General features: G+C 61.1%; 1 protein-coding gene across 1 annotated transcript in view; it reads left to right on the plus strand.

Moving 5' to 3' along the window:
- ARID3C (AT-rich interaction domain 3C) overlaps window positions 1–18,810 on the plus strand; it is a 59,244-nt gene that overhangs the window by 16,434 nt on the left and 24,000 nt on the right. The window contains exon 2 of the mRNA XM_006026567.1: window positions 3–104. Within this exon, the coding sequence (XP_006026629.1) occupies window positions 3–104 (102 nt within the window). The remainder of the gene's footprint in view (window positions 1–2; window positions 105–18,810) is intronic.

Here is an 18,810-nt window from a genome sequence, read left to right on the forward strand (position 1 = left end):
AGGACGAGGACGAGGAGGCGCCCCGCTGCCCGGACGCCCCCGGCCCGCTGTCCCCCGCGCCGCCGCCGCCCCACGAGTGGACCTACGAGGAGCAGTTCAAGCAGGTAGGAGCCCCCCCGGCATCACGTCCCCCCTCCCCACGGCCTGCCTGCTGCGGGTGGCAGGGTCAGCCACCCCCCGCTTTTCCCCTGGCACTTGGAGGGGTCTCGGGGGATCAGGACCCTGCCCCACGCGTCCCCTTGCTGCCCCGCTTGCAAACTCCCCTGAGCGCGCACAGCTCCCAGCTCATTGTCCAGGCGCTGTATTGTTCTGCAAGACGGGGTTGCCCGGCCCTAGTGACCCGTGCTGTCCCTGGGTGCAGGACTGGCTGGTCCCGCACAGACCGCCGGCGTAGGGTCCCCGGCCCCCCTCCAGCAGCCCGACTCCGGCCAGCGGCCCAGCCTGTATTGCCAGGGGAGGCTGCTGGACAGTGGGCAGGATCGGGGCCGGAGCAGGAGCTGGGCTGGGGCCCGGTCACCGGTTTGCACTGATTTCACTCCTTCCCCGGGAGCTGAGTCTCCCTCCCCTTGCTTGCTGTGACACGCGCACACATGCATGCTCACTGTCACACAGATACACCATGCAGGGCAGGAACTGTTGCACACATGCGCTACTGCACACAGCTGCACACTCACACACATGCATTGTCACACACTGTCACATGCTCACGTGCACTCTCTCCCACACACAGTCATTCAAACATTGTCACCCACACTATCACATGCACACACTATTCCATGTGCAGTTATATGCACTGTTGCACATTCACATGCACACACACGTGCACAGTCACACACACACATGCACACGGTATCTCACACACACTGTCACACACACGTCACATACAGTCACACACGTTGTCACACACTGTCACACGCTCACATGCGCACTCTCTCCCGCACACAGTCATTCACATGTCATTCTGTCACACACACAATCACGTTCTCACACACAGACACAGTCACGCACACTGTCACAATCACTTCTACACTGTCACACACACAGTCACACTCTCATACAAACAAGCCCATATTCACACACACAGTCACACTGTCTCTCTCACATACACACACTGTCATGCTCACTTGTACGCACGCACACACTGTCACACTCTCTCACGCACACCCTTGTGCACTTCACCTGCTGATGCAGTTCACCTGCTGAGCACAGGGGAAGACGGGCCCCCTCCGGAGACAGGAACTGGGGAGCCGCGGTGCGCTGCGGCTGTGCCGGTGGAAGGGGGAAAGGAGCCGGGGCTGGAGCCAGGCGGTGCAGGGACAGGCTGCCACGCAGCCCCCTGCGGACACCCACGAGGGGGGTGCAGGCGTGGCTGGCTGTGCTCTGCTTTTCCTATCCACGCCCGACCAGCCCACCCGGGAACGGGCAGGAGCGTGGCTGGAAGCACCCCAGCAGGGCAGCTGCATGGAGCAGAGGGCACAAGGCCTCTTGCTCTGCTGCTCGGCAGGTTGTGAGTCCCAGAGGAGGCGGCAGGCTGTGGGGGGTCTGTGCTGAGCCCGGATGACTGTCTCGGGGACCGTGTTTGCAGCCAGTGCCCACTGCTTGCTTGCGTACAGCTGGCTGCTGGGCAGTGCCGGGAGACCGTGGCAAGGTTGCGTGGCTTGGCACACTCCCACCCAGGACGTCGCAGAGATCCTGGCTGTGCTCCTCGGCAAATACCAGAGAGACAGAGACAGCCCTGTGTGCTTAGCCCCCCGGCCCGGTGTGTCAGGGCTCAGCCCCCTCCCTGGAGCCACTGCCTCTGCATTGCGCAGCACCGTGGCTGTCCCCGGTTCTGTGCGCAAAGCGCTCGCGTGTCACCGATGCTCCTGGCTTCCCGTCCAGCCAGCCCCGGGCATCGTGCGGGGAAGGGCCTTGCAGTGGCTCTGCGGGGTGTCGCACCCCGCGTGCATCCTCTGAAAGAGAAGGGGCTGCAGGGGGTGGGTGTGGGGGCTGTGTGAAGGCAGCAGCAGGTTCTGCTGCTTATGAACATCCACGCAGCAAGTGTCAGAGTCCCGGGGGCTGAATCTTCTTGCATCTCTCTCCTTGCTTCCCTCTGCAAAAAACGTGGTTTCTGGTGGGGGCTGTGCTCCATGACCCCCTGAACCTGTTGTCCCCAGGGGTGGTGGGCCGGGGCAGGTCCCTGAGGGTGCATGCACGAGGGCAGATGCAGACAGAGCTGCATACGGCACCGTCGACCCCTCTGCTCACGGCTTGCGCAACGGCCAGCTGGCTCCCAAGGCTCCCAGCGTGGCCACTGGCCCGACTGGAAATCACTCCCCTCTGCGCACAGGGCCGTCATGCATCAGGTATGCGCACCGGCAGCTCGCGGGGGCCGGCCTGAGCTCCAGGCCCCAGGCCCTCCGAGCGCTCGCTTGGCCTTTGGTCTATTTCTGGAGCTGGGCATGTGTTTCCAGCGAGCGGCCGGAGGAATCGATGGGGTGGGCGTGCTGCATAGATCGAATAGCGCAGCCCGCAGCAGCTCCCCCGGACGGGTTACGTTACAGCCCGGGGCACAGGAAAAGGCAGACGGTCCGGTTCCCAGGGGGGCAGCAGGCAAGGGGGAGAAGGGCTCCCGGCACAGGGGCGGGGTGCAGGGCAGTGCGGCTAGAGAAGGCATTCGAAGCATTTGCATCAGGCTGGGCCCAGGCAAACGGGCAGCCCCGGAGCTCATGGGTGCAGGAGAAACCCAGGCGAAGGGATGGGCATGAATGGAGAGCTCTGCAAAGCCTGGCCTAGCTCAGAGCAGGGGGCTAAGACAGTCCTCCTGCTTCCACCCTTGCAAGGCTCTCTCTCCCCCCGACCGGGCTGGCAGGGCTGGGAGGGCTTGTCCAGCCAGCCCAGCCGGCGTTCTTGGTCAAACCGGAATGGGAGCTCCGGGGTGCCAGGCACGGCCTCCCGTCTGTGCTTCCGGATGCTCCCTGAAGGCTGCAGCACTGCATTGCCTCCTCCCCTGCCAGTGGGATGCATAGGTCCTCCTCCTGGCTGCCTTGCTCTGTGCCTCAGTTTCCCCCCTCCCCGGCTTTGCTGGAAGCAGGTGCAGTTCCCTTATGGGTATGTCTGGTCTCGCCCCCTCGGGCGCCCCTGCTCTGGAAAGGGACTGGTGCCAGGCAGGGGTGAGGAAACACCTTCTGCTGCTGTGGGGAGCACAGGTCTGGCCAGAGGCATATCCAAGTGTCATTTGTGGGACCACTGTGTCCTGAGGGAGGGAGAGTAGGGGGATGCTCTGCTCTGTCTGCTGTAGCTGAGGTCATAGCCCCCAGGCTGTGGGCCAACACAGTGTAGACACAGGGCCAGAATGGGCCATGCATGCAGCAGGTGAGGTGCCCCCTGCATGTGCACACATGCATACACGCATGTACACGCTCTGCAGCTCTTGGGACATCCCTGCGGGGAAGCGGGACCTGGGGAACACACAGGCAGCATCCCCCACACACAGCCTCTGACTGGTGGGAGGATTTCCCTGCATGTGCACACACGCACGTGCATGTACATGCACACATTCATGCACAGAGGAACCCTCCCTCACACACACAGCTTGCACAGAACGGCGCTCTCGTGCCCAAACCCAGCAGTTCGTTTGCATCTGCAGGCTGCAATGGGGGCAGAGGTGAGTCCTCGCCTCTCCCTGCCTTTCTCCTGTGCCCAGCCCCCTGCCTTGCAGCCAGCCCTGGCTGCACGTGCTAACAACACTTTGCCTTCACCCATCGGCTCCCGTCCAAAGGTCTCATTGCTCACAGAAAGCCTCATGACCCCAGCTACCGCTTATGTCCTCCTGCCAATACTTCTGCTGGGACCAAACCCCGAGGGTCCTGGCTAGAGGATCTTGCCCCTCTGCTCAGGCTCAGACTGACGCTGTATTTGGGGTCAAGAAGAGATTTTCCCCCTGGTCAGACTGGTCCGGACTGTGGGGTTTTGCCTTCCTCTGCAGCAGGGGCTCGGCCTCTGCCAGGGGTCTCTGGAGTGTATATTAACCCCCTTTGCAGCAGCAGGACGTGGCACCGTGGTCCCCCTGCTTTCCCTTTGGCAGGGCTGGGTGTGATGCTTCGTGCTGTGTTGGGGTCAATGGTAGTTTTACTAAGAGGTTGGACATTGGATGTATCTGGGCTGCTTTGGACAGAGCTGATCCTGCCTCAGGCAGGGCTTGGACTAGATGTGACTTCTGCAGGTCCCTTCCAGCCCCACTTCTCTAGGATCCTATGATTCCTGGGGTGGTGGATCTAGGCAGGAAGGAGAAGGGGGCACTGCCCTCTTCAATTTGGCCTCGCGCTGGCACATTGAACTATCAGGCCGGTGTGGAATCGGAGGCCGCAGAAACGCCTCTCCGCATTATTGCTCACATGCTCTAAGGAGAAGCCTGCATCCTGGCTCTGCGGCGCTTGCAATGCCAACAACGAGACAGCGCGTGCAGCTGCAAACAGACGTGCACCGGCCGTGTCAGTCTCCGGGGCTGAACCTGGAGACAAGCAAACAAGGTGCCAAATGCAGGAGGGGTGGAGCTGGGCGTCCCAAACTGCTGCCGTCTGCTCGTGGTACTGTGCAGCTGCTATGAAGGGCCCGCCTGGAAGGTGTGACGGGGTCTTGACAACATGCAAGGCCTGGCCATGTGCGCACACGGCTGGACTCTGGCCCGTACAACACAGTGAGCGCCGCTAGAGGACCCACGCTATTTAAAGGGATACCCCCACCTCCTGCGCACCACCCAGATTCTTGCCTGTGGTGCAGCCTGAGGTGTTAGTGATGCAAGCAGGGAAGTGCATGGGGTGATGTTCTTGCTGCTTATCCCAGCATCAGCATGGATGTGATGCTGAGAAGCCAGTTCTACCCCCTGGTCCACATATTAACCCCCGCAAGCCCAGAGGGAGTGACAGTGGTGCGAGGTTTTACCACAGTGGGTCTAGGAGGGGGGTGTTCCTCCTAACACGTCATGGATTTTGTTGGCCCTGGGTCCCACACTGTGTCTCCGTCCTTTATCCCTCCTGTAATGCGCCGGCTATTCACCCACCCGCTGGTGCCATCGCTGTCAGCACAGTCTGGTGATAAGCACGCTGTGCAGTAAAAAAGGCCTCTCTCTATCCAGCACGGCTGGAAATGCGTAATGCTTTTTGCCGCCTTGAAGGATCTCAAAGCTGTTTGCAAATGAATAAGCTGGGACAAGAAGTTTAGACCTGTCCATCCATCCATCTATCCATCCATCCCTATGCAGCTCCTATGCCTGTTGTCTCAGCACTTATTTATTTGATTTCTATGCTGCCATTCCAGCAAAGGCTCAAGGCGGCTTCCCGTGAGAGACAAAATAACATATAAAAGCAAGCAAACTATTAAGATATAAAATGTCTTCACAGTAAGAGTTGCCAGAATCTGGAACAGGCTTCCAAGGGAGGTGGTGCTGTCCCCTGCCTTGGGGGTCTTCAAGAGGAGACTGGACAAGAGCGTGGCTGGGGTCGTCTGCCCAGGGTAGGGGGTTGGACTCGATGACGTACTAAGGTCCCTTCTGACCCTAATATCTATGAAAAACCAAAACTCCCCAAAACCGGCCCCGTTATAGCCTGGTGATCTTGAGTGTATTTGCTATCAATACAGGCTGGTGAGAGCATAAGAGCTGCCATGTACCGGGTCAGACCATGGGTCCCTCTTGCCCACTCTCCCATGTCACATGCCAGCAGAGAGCGGATGCTGGAAGGGGGAGTGAGCTGGGTCTGACCAGGGTTTGTGCACTGTCTCATTTGCAGCCTCCAGCATTTAGGGTCTAGGAAGTTCAGATGCAGAGGCACTGAGGTCTGGAGCAGAAGAATGACTTGCCCAGGGTCTTGCTATAACTCCGGGATAAAGTGACGGATTACACCCTTAACACCATCCCAGTGGAAAGACTGATTCTTCAGATCTCACAGCCCCGGCTCCACGCTCCCTGAGCTTTCACACAGAGTCTCTGGCCCTGTGCTGGCAGTAGGGAGCACGTGGCATCTGCTCCAAGGGGTCCTGCTTCTTTGGCCGTGCCCGAAGCTCAGGGCCGGGGCAGCGGAGCTGGGACAGCTGCAGCGGCTGGCTGGGGGCAGGGGTGGGGGCTCGGGAACACCTGGCGCGGTGCCCTGTAATTTGTGTCTGGGAGATGCTTGCTTTCAACAGCGCTTTGTAATTGAGTGCTTCTGTTCGCAGGCCGGGGGGACACAGCCCCCGCCCCACACACCTGACCACGGCCCTCGTGCTGTGTGGCATGTCCGGACCCAGCCCAGAGCTGGCTGGGAGAGGGGGGTTTGGGGTCAGGTGGCAGCTGGCTCTTTGGGAGGGTGTGTGGTCTGTATGCCCCGCCCACAACTGCAGCAAAACCCAGCAGGGACCTGTGGGAGGGGTGCTTGTGCCCCAGCTGCTGAATGGCACCTCCAGCGCCCGGCCATGAGCTAGCCCCTTGCACACGCATGCACCCATGCTCGTGCCCCTGCACCCCAGCCTCTCTGCTGGAAGCTGGGGAACTGTGCAGCTCCTGGACCAGGCACGGTGTTTGCCCCTGCCCAGGAGGGAGGCTGTGCCAGGGGTTGGATGTGCCTGGGAGCAGACCCAGGGACACAGCCCGTTCCTAAGGGCACTTGAGTGAGTCCTTTAGATCAGCCAGGTTTGAGTACAGAGCTCCTGTCTAGCTGGAGACTCACTGCAGCTCCCAGGGTGGCACCCCTGACGGGCAGGCTGCAGTCCCTGTACCAAGGTGGCTGCAACTGCATTAGGTCAGGTGTCCCCATGCAGGCTATCCCTGTATCCATGCTCTGAGGCTTCCCCAGGGCTCACAGATACCTTGAAAAGCAGCAGCAACGTTCCAGCCAGCCCCTAGGCCGGTTCTTCTGAAACTCTTGGAAGCCAGTCCTCCCAAGCACCTTCAGTAGTTACCATCTAACAGCCCCGTTAGCTCCTCTTGGGACAGAAAGGACATCATGTCATCTGGTTTTTCCTTCCAACATGGAGCAGAAATGTTTGCCCAGCCTCTCAGCTTTGCCTGCCTTGTTAGTGACCGTTCCTTCGTGCCATCAGTCATATCCTGGGGGGTGCTGATGTCCTCAAACCCAACTACCCTCCTCCTTGCTGCCCTTGGCTCTGCTGGCCACCCAGTTCCCTTGTGTCCTTTCGCTTCCCATATCAACAGTCTGCATCTCCTGGGCTCTGACTTCTGCCCTGGCTATCGCCTGCCCGTGTGCTCCGCTGCTTCTAGACGCTCTCCCTTCCCCGCTGAGCCAACGCTGACCCTCACCAGCCTTCCCACAGGACCCAGGGCCTTAATAAAGCTGAGAGGTGTGGGGGTCAGGGCAGAGGCTGGCGCGGGGAATGTGAGGAGCCTGGGTGGGGCTGACCCCTGGTGCCCCGTCCCGCCCCCCCCCACCATCCAGGCCTGCGTCTTTAATCCAGGTGCATCGGCCAACAAGCTCGGGCCTCCTGGTGCTTAATTAAAGGGTCTCTGGTTGCATTCCAGCCGGGAGGCCTGGCGGGGGGGTCGGGGCATCTTCCCCTGCCGCCAGATTTCTCAATTGCCACTGGCAGGCACTAATAGGGGAGCGTTTCCCCACCCCACCCCCCTCCCCCACACCTGCTATGGGGGGCTGACCGGGAGCAGAGGTCAGGGGCCAAGAGTGGAAGGTCACTGCATGCCCGGCTGGGGGTGGGGGGCTCAGTCCCATGCTTCTGCGGGCATACGTGTGTGTGCACAGGCGTGCATCCATGTCTGGCAGGGCGGGACATAGGGATTAGACCCTGCACATGTGATATTTCAGGTGCAACTCCAGATCCGGAGAAGAGGAAGGTGTCTGGGGGCCTCTGGCCTGCAGATGCCCCCCACATTAACGCCCTGACGCAGCGTGAGGGCACGGACACACGAAACAGCCCTTTAAAGGCTCCGTGCAGGGGGAGCCTGGACAGTCAGTGCAGCCCAGGGCATGGCTGGTGGGGGCATGGGTGGCACCGAGGGCTGCAGGGGAAGCCCCCTCAGCCCCCTCCCCAGCTCTGCTGGGCTGGGCGCAGAAGCACCCGGGTCCCTGCGGGATGAGGGCAGGGATGAATCTACCCCCGCCACCACCACACGCCCGCCCCGGCCTTCCCAGCTGCTGTCTGTAATTGGATGTCACCGGAGTCTCCTGGTCCCGCTCCCTCGGGGTGGGTCGAGGCTAATCCAGTAATTGGTTTAATAACGAAAGGCAAATCCCCGTGCAGAATCCGCTGGCCGGGCTGGGAAAGCCGGGGGCTGTAGGCAGGCAAAACCCCGAGCAGCAGGCCAGAGCATCGCTGCCATCAGCCACCGTTGCGTTGCCCCTTTCTGGCTGTGGACTGTGTATGTGTGTGTGGCCTGCACACCTGAGTGCATTTGTGTACAAGTGTCTCCACCAGTGTCTGTGTGTTGTTGTGCCCTGCACATGTGTGCATGTGTGGCTACACCCGTGGCTGGGTGTCGGTGTGTTCTGCACATGTATATATGTACCTATACCTGTGTGTGCTGGTGTGTCCTGTATACGTGTGTGCATTTGTATACACCTGTGGCTGTGTGTCAGTGTGTTCTGCACGTGTGTATACATATCTATGCCTCTGTATGCTGCTGGTGTGTCCTGTATAAGTGTGTGCATGTGTCTACATCCGTGACTGTGTGTCGGTGTGTTCTGCACATGTGTGTATATATGCCTCTTCTTGTGTGTGCTGGTGTGTCCTGTATACGTGTGTGTGTCTACACCTGTGACTGTGTGCTGGTGTTCTATGCACATGTGTGTATACATGTCTCTGCCTGTGACTGTGTGCTGGTGTGTCCTGCATATGTGTGTGCATGTGTCTACATCCATGACTGTGTTGGTGTGTCCTGTACATATCTGCACATATCTACACCCTCGACTGGGTGTTAGTGTGTCCTGCATATGTGAGTGCATGCTTCTATGCCTATAAGTGTGTGTTGGTGTGTCCTGCACATGTGTGCACTTGTGTCAATGCCTGTAACTGTGTATTGGGATGTTCTGCACATGTATGTGCTTGTCTCTACACCTGTGAGTGCACTGTTTCTTGAACATGCATGTGCATGTATGTGTCTATACCCAAAACTGTGTGTTGGTGTGCCCTGCACACACCCCAACTGTGTGCGTATGTGTCTACACCTGTGACTGTGTGTTGCTGTGTTGTGCACATGTGTGTACATGTATCTACCCCCATGACTGTGCATTGGGGTGTCCTGCACTCGTGTGCATTTGTACATGTGTGTCCTGCCCTCTCGCGCTGCTGTGCCCAGCACTATCTCCCCATGAACGCGCTCAGTCCCTGCTGTATCCCCTCTCCGCCCAGCTGTGCCCATGGAGCCCTCGCTGCAGGGCACAGCCCCTGCCGCACCTCGGGGCATCTTCCCTGGAGCTCCCTCAGGTCCCAGATGCAGGGAGATGAGTCTGGGGAAGGGCCGGTGTAAGAGGGCAGAGAGCCCTGGCACTTCCACCTGGGGCTGTGACTGGTGTGTCCTGCACATGTGTGTGCATTTGTGCATGGCTGCCCTGCCCTCCCATGCGGCCCTGCCTCGGCGACCGATGACGGCAGATTGTCTGCGGTGTATCCTGGCATGCCCGCAGCCCTGGGTAGCTGGTCCACTGCCTTCCCGGGGCATGATGGGGTGGGAACACAGGCCCACAGGGACCCAGGGCAGGGGAGGTCTTACAGGCTGGACAAGATCAGGCCCCTACAGACAGAGAGTCTCGGGGCCCAGTCCCCTGCCCCCCAGCAACCATATACAACCCCCTCCCATCAGTCTCCAGGTGTCCTCCATCCTGTGTAGGGGACCAGCACCCACCCCTTCTGCAATAGGGATGCAGAGCAAGGGGTGGGGGGCACTGCGGGGCACTGCCCTTGGCCCAGCCCGCAGCTCACCCCGGGGTCACAGCCCCAGAGATATGTGCACCCGGGGCTCCCGATACCGTGCTCCCTTCATGGCTCCGCGCTGGCATCACAACAAGCACATCTGGGATCTCTCGAGTGTATGTTAACCCCGCTTGTAGCAGCAAGACGCTGATGCCTTCATCTGCCGGCTTTACCTGGGGCAGGTTTGGGGGCTCTTGGCGTCTCTGGGCAGTGGACTTGGTAGCTGTGCTGCAGGGTGACGGTGTCATTTTAGGACCAGGTCAGACAAGGATGTGCCTGGGATATTTGGGGCTCTCTATGATGGTGCCCAGCAGTGCCACGCAACGCTTTGGGGCAGGAGGTGGCGGGGGGACGCACCAAGGCAGGCACTGCAGGTCACCCCCTTTGCTGGCTGGGAACGTTGACCCTGAGCGAACGCCCCGCAGCGGCCATTCGCCTCAGTGCCCCCGCCTGGGAGAGACCGTCTTCGGTTCTCAGCATGGCTCCTCCACCACGTGCTCCAAGCCGAGCCCCCCAGCTCCCTGGAGTCCCCCAGCGTTGAGCCTGAGGATGCCCTTCAACCCCAGCTCAGCCCTGCTCTCTCCAGCCACAACTGCGGAGGGTGCTGGCATGGGTGCCAGGCTCGGGGCTGGGTCTCTCCCGCATAGTCCCCAGGGCTAAGCTGGTGGGGGACCTGGGCAGAGAGTGGGCAAGCCCCCTGCACCTGGCAGCTGCAGGCAGTAGGTGCCTGGGAGCAGGGCGGGGGTCCCGCACTGTGTGCTGAACAGAAGGGGCAGGGGCAGGCCCGGGGAACTCCCTGCTCATGGGGAAGGGAGGGAGGGAGCCCAGCTAGGGGCCTTGTGGCCTATGGACTCTGCAAATACTCAGGTAGCAGCAAGAAGGGGGAGTTAACCACTTCCCTGCTGCATCGGGCAGGGGGTCCTCCGTGCAGAGCCCGGCAAGGGAGAGCTGCAGATGGAGCCGTGCAGGGTCCCTTTGAGGGCCCTAGCTCCAGCCCTCATAGCTGGCTCAAGCCCCACGTGCCTTTTGCATGGGAGATAAGGCTCCGCTCCACTGCTACACTTCCATCCCGCTCCCTACTGTTCTCCGTTCCCCCCGAGAGGCAGCTGCATTTCCCTGGGACCCACTGCTGGGGGGCTTGGGCAGGGGGCCATGTGGCTAGGACACGGGATTAGATGCTGCTTCAAAGACGACAGAGCACTGCTGCTTCAGCCCACTGCCCTAGAGACCCCCGGCCCCCCACATCTCGGGGGCTTCGATGGATCCCCCCCCTCTGGCTGTGCTTCTTGGCAGCCGTCTCTCCACTGCCGGTCCCTGGTCCCGGGTCCCTGGGGGCTTCCAGCCGGTTGCCATGGCAGGAGCACAAGAGAAGGATGCTCTTGCAAAGCGGGGGGTCTCCAGGGCTGTGATGGGGGAAGGGATGGCTCTGGTCTGGCCTTATCCTCTCCCCCCCACCCCAGGGGGAACACAGGAGACCCCCAAGCTGCGCAGAGAGGGGCCTGGAGCAGCTGTGGGGACCCCAGTAGGACAGACCCCCCCCTCCCCAGCCTCCTCCCCTCGCTTCCCACTTCAATCCATCCAGGGCTGAGGCTGAGGACCTGGCTGAGAGCCCTACTCCCACCCCATGGGCTGCAATGTGACAGGGACTGGGTTTACTGGGGGTGGGGGGAGCAAGAGGCAGCTCTGCCCTCACCCCAGCAGCATGCAGCCTTGGCCAGCCCAGGAGGGGAAACTGAGGCACGGGCTGCGATGTGGCAGAGCCAGGAGGCCACGCTGTGGGCTTGTTAGTCCCATCCGCAGGGGAGCTCCCAGGTCTGGCTCCTCCCCGGGACGTGGCCCTGCTGTCTGGGAGCCTGGTCCGGCTCAGGCGACTATGGGGAGAGTGGGGAAGGAAGGTCACGGGACCCCTGGGCTGAGCAGGCCGAAGCCGTCTGGCCCGTGTCATGCCCATGCACAGGCTGTGATTTCTGGCCACAGGCCATCGCCCATGTCCTGCGGGGCTGCTCTCCCAGCCTGGGCGCCCTGTGACTGGGTGGATGAGGCAGGTGGCTGGGCACAGAGCCGGGGGGTTGCTCAGGGCCCTGCCAGATGTGTGGCAGCCGGCTCCTGACCTCTGACCCCCAGACCCGTGGGGTGCTGCGTGGCTTCCTCCTTGGTAGAGTCTGTCCTGTGCACATGCCAGACATGCATGCACACACGTGTGCGCTCTGTGGGCATGCCGGCCCCCAGCCTGGCTGCAGCTGCACACATGAGCCAGGGCTGTGCACAGGACCCGCGTGGCTACAAGGGGACACACGGAAGTGGGCACATGCACATGCATGTCTCATGTTGCTCCCATAGAGCTTCAGCCCCGGCCCCAGTGCCCGCAGTAGCTTGCTGGCCTGCACATTGCTGGCCGGCGGAGGTGAAAGGTCCTGACCCCGTCCCTCCCCACCATCGAGTGACACGCGGGGTCACAGCCTGGGTCAGGGGCTGGTGGATACGGCACAATGGTCCGAGCCGACAGTGGCACGTGCCCAGTGCCCTGCCCCCATCTCCCGGCAGCCGCACCGCAAGGGATAAGCCCACAGGCCTGCACCACCTTAGAGCAGCAAAGACTCCGGTGTAATTGCCTTGGCATTGGCATTGGCATTGGCATTGGCATTGGCACCGGCCCGTTGCAGGGGCCGAAGCACCAGTCTGGCAGGCAGGACTCTTGGGTTCCTGGGTCCCTTCCTCTCCCCTCCTACCCCTCCCCCAGACTGCTAAGCAGGGCTGGGCTGGGTCAGCACCTGGATGGGAGACTTGGCAAAGGATGTGGGTGACGCGAGTCCTCCTTTCAGGGATTCCCAGTTATTCTCCAGGCCAGGGATGCACCCAGCCCCGGGCTGTCCCTAAAGGCCCCAATCCTGGGGCAGGAGAGGGGAGCAGGGGCAGAGCCCACAACTCGGTGTCCCCACTGCCCCAATAGCTGTTTGCAGCTGCCGTGCTGCACCCCAGAGCCGAGCACCTCGTGGCGCTGCTCCCTGCCTGCCCTGGGCCTCTTGCCAGGGCAGGGCTAGGCGCACGCCAGGTCGCTGTTGCTGCTGCCTGAGCAGGGGCCGGGGGTGGCCGAGAGCGTGCCCACGCCCTGCGCATCTGGGCTTGCAGCCAGGGGAGCGTATGGGGGGTGCATGTGTGTGGGGATGCATGTGTGCCTTTACACATGTACATGTGCATCATTTAGGTATGTGCACGTGTGCAGATTAGATGTGTGAATGATTGTGTGCATGCGTGTGCACACGCGTGTGTATGTCCCTGTGTGTACACTTGTGCACATCTGTATGCATGTGGTTGTGTGCCTGAATGTGTCTGTGCATGTGTATGCACATTATGTGCGCATGTGTGTGCTTGTGTTCGTGCGTATGTGCCTGCATGCACATTATATACGTGAGTGTGCATGTGGGTTCGTGCATGCACTTGTGTATGTGCAGCTGTGTGCATGTTCTGTGCACAGGTGTATTTGTGTGGTTGTGTGCACGCATGCGTGGGTGTGTGCACATTATGTACTTGTGTGTGGGTGTCTGCGTGCATGTTATGTACGTGTGTATATGGTTGTGCACATGCACGTGTGTGCGTGCACGCACATTCCTTACACGAGCGCGTGCATGGGAGTGTGCTCACACATATGTATGTGTTTGTGTGTGCACATTTTGTACATGTGTGGTTGCATGCATACATGTGCAGGTTATAGGCACACACGTATGCGTGTGTGAGTGCACATTATGCACACATGTGTGTGCTGCCTCGCAGTGCAGCAGTGCAGTGCCTGCTCCCCAGCTGCGCCAGGGGCCTGCCCTGCCCTCCCTGCCCAACCGGCCCCTGCCTCTGGCCCTGCAGGGGGAGAGTGGCCTGTCAGGCTGGGCTGGCGGGCAGGGGTCGCAGAGGTTAACCTGAACAAATCCCCTCATTGACTTCCTGTCGGCTTCAGCCATGAACTAATCATGGCTGGGAAGGGGGGAGGAGTGGGCTACGTTCCCCAGCCCCCGGCCTGGGGGTCTGTGCCCAAGGCAAGGAGCTGCCTGGAGGCAGGGCAGGGCCAGCCATGGACCCCCATGCAGCTGCCCATGCTGCTGTGCAACCCCCGACCCCCGGGCAGGCTTGGCACTGGGCAGGAGAGAGATGCGGTGGGCCTGAGCAGCCGCTGATGCCCCATTGCAAGCACCTGATCTGGGCACCCAGCATGATAAGGGGTCAGATCCTGCCTGCAGCATCAGGACTGGGTCCCACCTGGCTGTGGTGCCCCCTGCCAGCCCTGCCTTCAGTGCGGCCAGAGGGTCCCACGGCTGCCACGGGCTGAGGCACTTGTGTGTGGGCAGGGGAAGGGGCTGGATCTGGAGCAGGGGTGTGCAGGTGTGCACGTATGCACGTGGGAGTGGGGGGTATCAGTGTGTGCTCATGCATGAGGAGGTATATGTGTGTGTGTGTGTGTGTGTGTGTGTGTCTGTATATGCATGTATGGATGTGCCTGCAGAGGTGTGTGTGTAGGTGTGTATGCAGGCCTGTCTGTGTGTATGTGTGTGTGCAGGCATGCATGGATGTGTAGACATGAAGGGGGGGTGCTGATTGGTGTACGTATGTCTTTGTGTACGTGCATGGGTGTATGCATGTGCATGTGTCTGTGTGTGTATGCATGTATGTACGCCCATGGAGGTGTGTGTGTGTGTGTATGTTTGTGCATGTGTGCGGGTAGGTGTGTGTGTGTACGTGCATGGGTCTGTAAGTACATGTAAGGAAGTGTGCATGCATGTGCATGTAGGTGTCTGTGTGTCTGCACATGCATGTGCGTGTGTGCATGTGTGTGTTATCATTGTGTGCACACACGTGTGTACCTGCGGGCATCTGGACGGGTGTGTGTACACGTGCATACATGCAGTGCGTGTGCAGCACCTCCTCCCTGCCTGGTGAGAACACCACCCCCTGCTTGCTCTGTCCCCATCCACAGTCCGGCCTCCTGCATTCTCTGCCACTGCCCCCTCCCCAGGCCTTGGTCATGCCCCTTTCCTGCCTTCCACCTTTTTCCCCATTTGTAGGACAGGGACAGGGATAGGGATCTTTCCTGCCCTTTACATGGCTCTGAGACCAGCCGACAAATCGTGCTCCAAGGCAGCTTCCCTAGCTCCCATGGGGCTTCTGCTTTCCCTTCTGTCCACGCTGCTGGGCCTGCTGCGTCCCCAGCGGCCAGGTCCCCATGGTCTGTTGGCTTTGCACAGCAGCCCCATGGGGGACCTAGAGGTTTTGGAGCTGTGCCCAGCCAGCACATCCCCTCCCCTGCCCAGCAGCCGGGCGACACCTTCAGATGAGGTGAGGCAGCCTGCACCCCTTCAGATGGTCCTGACATTGGGCAGGGGCAAGAAGGGGGGCAGAGCAGGGCAGGGAAGGGAACCCAGACAGGACATGTCTAAGAGGAGGGTGGGCAGCCACTGGACTGGGATAATCTAGGCATAGCAATGCCTGTGCTCTGCTATGGGGGTTTCCCAGGCTTCTGTGTGTTGCTGGGGCCCCTGCCCCCCACTTTCTGCGCCATGTGTCAAGGGGGGTTTGCCTCCCCCAGAGGCGCTGGGTGCTGCAGCCTGGGCTGGGGATGGGGACTGGGCTGTGCCAATGTTCCTGCTGGCACCAACCCCACAGAGGCCTGGCTGGAGGGTCTTGCCCCTCTGCCCAGGGTCAGACCAGTGCTAAATTGGGGTCAAGAGGGGATTTCCCCCCTGCTCAGACTGGTCCGGACTGGGGGGTTTTGCCTTCCTCTGCAGCGGAGGCACGGCCCTGCCTGGGGTCTCGGGAGTGTCTGTGAACCCCCTTTGCAGCAGCAGGACATTGGCAGCCGTGCCCCCTCTGCTTTCCCTGGGGCTGGGGCTGGGGCTGGGGCTGGGGCTGTGTCAGGGGGACTGTTGTGCTTGGAGGTTGGACAAGGGGTTTGTCTGGGCTGGTTTGCACAGAGCCAATCCTGCCTCAGGCTGGGGGGTCAGACTACATGTGACCCCCGGAGCCCTCTTCCAGCCCTGCTTCTCTATGACTCTATGAAGGGGCCGTCTGAACACTCAGAGGTCAGCTCCTGCTCCGCTACTGCTTCCCTGTGCAGCCTCAGGCACATCCCTTGACCTCCCAGTGCCTGTGACGTGGGGACACGGAGGATCCTGCATGCCCAGGCTGCATCGGAGGCAAAGCGGACCCCTCATGCCCCAGCCCCAGAAAGCCGTGAAGGCTGTGGGCTTCCCTGGCTCCTCGGGGCGGGAGCTCAGCCCCTCCTGGATCCCAAGGCCGGCACCCAGAGCAAACACGTGCTCACCTTTCCCCGGGCCGGGTTAATGTGTGCAGGCGTGGGCCCACGTGGGCACCCACGCCGGGGAAGAACCACCCGCCCCGGTTAACCATTAAACATGGGGGAAAGGGGCTATTTAGCCAGAGCGGGGTGGTCGCGGTTGGGGTGCAGGCCCCATGGGCCATCAGGGACAGGGGAAACCCACAGCCAGGACCTGGTGGAGTGTGTGGGGACCCCGCAGCCCGGCTCTGTGCCAGGAGGCAGTGGCACGGTGCATGGGGGGCCCCCAGTGAAGGCAGCGCTGGGGCATGGGGTGCTGCTGGTGCTGGGGAGAGGTGGAAGAGAACAAAAGGGGAACAGGGGCAGCGGGGTGCGGCCCCCACTTCCAAGCTGGCAGGCCGCTGTGCCCTTCCCAGGCTGGTGACAGCTCCAACCTTAATAAGCAGCAGCCCCTTAACCATTAACTTATTAACGGCGCGATCAGGCCCCATTAAGGGCTGGGACGTGGGGGGGAGGGGGCACAGCACCGGCTCCAAGGTCACGGGGGCTGGGCAGAAGGACAGGCCATGGGGTGAGCTGAGACCTGCCAGCTCACTTCACCTGCCAGGGGAGGAGGAAGGCAGGAAGGAAGTGGGGGGTCCTCTTTGCGCTATCCCAGCCACAGGGGCTGAAGGGGGCTCGGACCCGGTGACAGCACCGCTCAGCAGCTGCATGGCTGCAGGGGCAGGAGTGCTCCTTCGAGGTCAGGGCCCCGGCGCGCTTGGTGCTGTACGTGCAGCTTGCACCCTGATAGGCAGGCAAACCCTGGGGGGGACCCTGGAGTGGAGCGGCCCTGATGCCCTGACACTCAGCTGCATGCTCGGACCCCGCAGACCCCAGGGGAGGCACAGTGGGACCAGGAGAGTCTCCCAAGGTCATGCAGAGATACAGTGGCAGAGCTCAGGGCTCTGTGGCTTTGCAGCGTGCCAGGGCACTGCTGCCCAGGAGCCTAGGGCACAAAGCAAGGTGTGAGTAGCACTCGGCGTTCACACAGACCAGGGAGGAGGGAGCCCCGTACAGCTCCGAGCAAGGGGACTTGAGGCCCCGCGGCCTGTGGGAGGGCATCCTGGGGTCCCCCCAGGCTCGGGCTCTGCTCAGCGCTCCCCCATGGGAAGGAGTGGATCTTGTACTGCAGCTGCAGCATGACCGCTGTTACCCTGCCAAGGTCCAGGCCAAGCACCGAGCACCTTGGAGACACGAGCCAGCCTAGAGAGGCAAAGGAACTTGGCCAGGACCACCCAGGCAGGCGGTGGCAGAGCCCCAACCCCCAGCCTACCTCCTCAACAGGGCATTGCGAGCCCCAGACACTGCTGGGCATGTGCCTGGCTATGCTGTGGGTGCTCTGCCTTGGCCCTTGTGCCACCCCCTAGCTGCCCAGAGGGGTGGAGAGTGAGGAGAGACCCCCAGCCATATCCCCTCCTCCCTCTGAGCCCAGCTCCTCAAAGTGGGTCTCTGCACCCAATCTCCCCCCAGGCTGGGGTGCAAGGGGAGCCGCTGGCTCATAGCCACAGGGAGAGGCTGCATCCCTTCCTGGCTCCCTGCCCGACTGTCCCAGCCGGGCACAGGTCTGTGTTGGGCAGGGCTTAGAGGATGGTGAGCCTCCTTCGCGCACGGGGCTGGACTGGTGGTGCAGTGTGGCCGGCCAGCCACCCCCGGGACTGAGGGCAGCCTGCAGCAGGATGTACAGCTGTCACCCACGAGCGAGTGTGTGCATGCATGTGTGTGCACACACGTGCATGTATGCATGTGTGCATGAGCGTGTACATCTCTGTATGTGTGCCTGCATGTATATGTACATGCCCATGTGTATGTGTGTGCGTGTCTCTGTGTGTCTGCATGTGTACATACATGCCTGTGTGTATGCATGTGCACATAGGTGTATGCACCAGTGTGGGCATGTGTATGCATGTGTATGTTTGTGTGTGTGTGTGCATGCATGGAGGTGTGAATGCATGTGTGTGCACATGTGTATGCATGTGTGTGTTTGTGTGTGTGTGTGCATGCATGGAGGTGTGAATGCATATGTGTGCACATGTGTATGCATGCATGTGCATGTGTGTCTGTGCATGTATGTAGGTATGCATGGGTGTCTGTGTGTGCGCATGCACACGTGTGTATGCATGTGTGTGCATGCACACGAATGTGTGTCATGGCTGCGGGTGATGATCACACTCCCGCTGGGCTGCAGCCGGTTAGAGGCGCTGCCGGGTTCTCCTATTACCCATCATTAGAAAGCGCGCGGCGCGGGGGGAGGAGGGATAAAAAGCCGAGCAGTTTTGTCCCATGCTTTTAATAACAGTGCGTTCGACCCAGTGACCTCTGACCTCGCCGGATAAGCCCCCATTATCCCTAGCGCTTAAGTAATAAACACATCTCCATGGCAACGGGATGGGGGGAGGCTGGGGGCGCTCTTTGGCCATAGCCCTGAAGTCTGTGGGCTGGCAGATGGGCTCGGGGGTCCCTGCTGGGACCCACCACAGAGGAGCAGGTAGGTGCACGGCCCTGCCCTGGGACCCGGGTACCAGTGCCGCCAGCACCGAGTCGGGCCAGGGGACCAGGGGGGGGCCAGGGCCGCCTTGCACTAGGGGGGGGGCAGC

The sequence above is a fragment of the Alligator sinensis genome, unplaced genomic scaffold (assembly GCF_000455745.1).
Source record: "Alligator sinensis unplaced genomic scaffold, ASM45574v1 scaffold783_1, whole genome shotgun sequence".
In the NCBI taxonomy this organism is placed as follows: domain Eukaryota; kingdom Metazoa; phylum Chordata; order Crocodylia; family Alligatoridae; genus Alligator; species Alligator sinensis.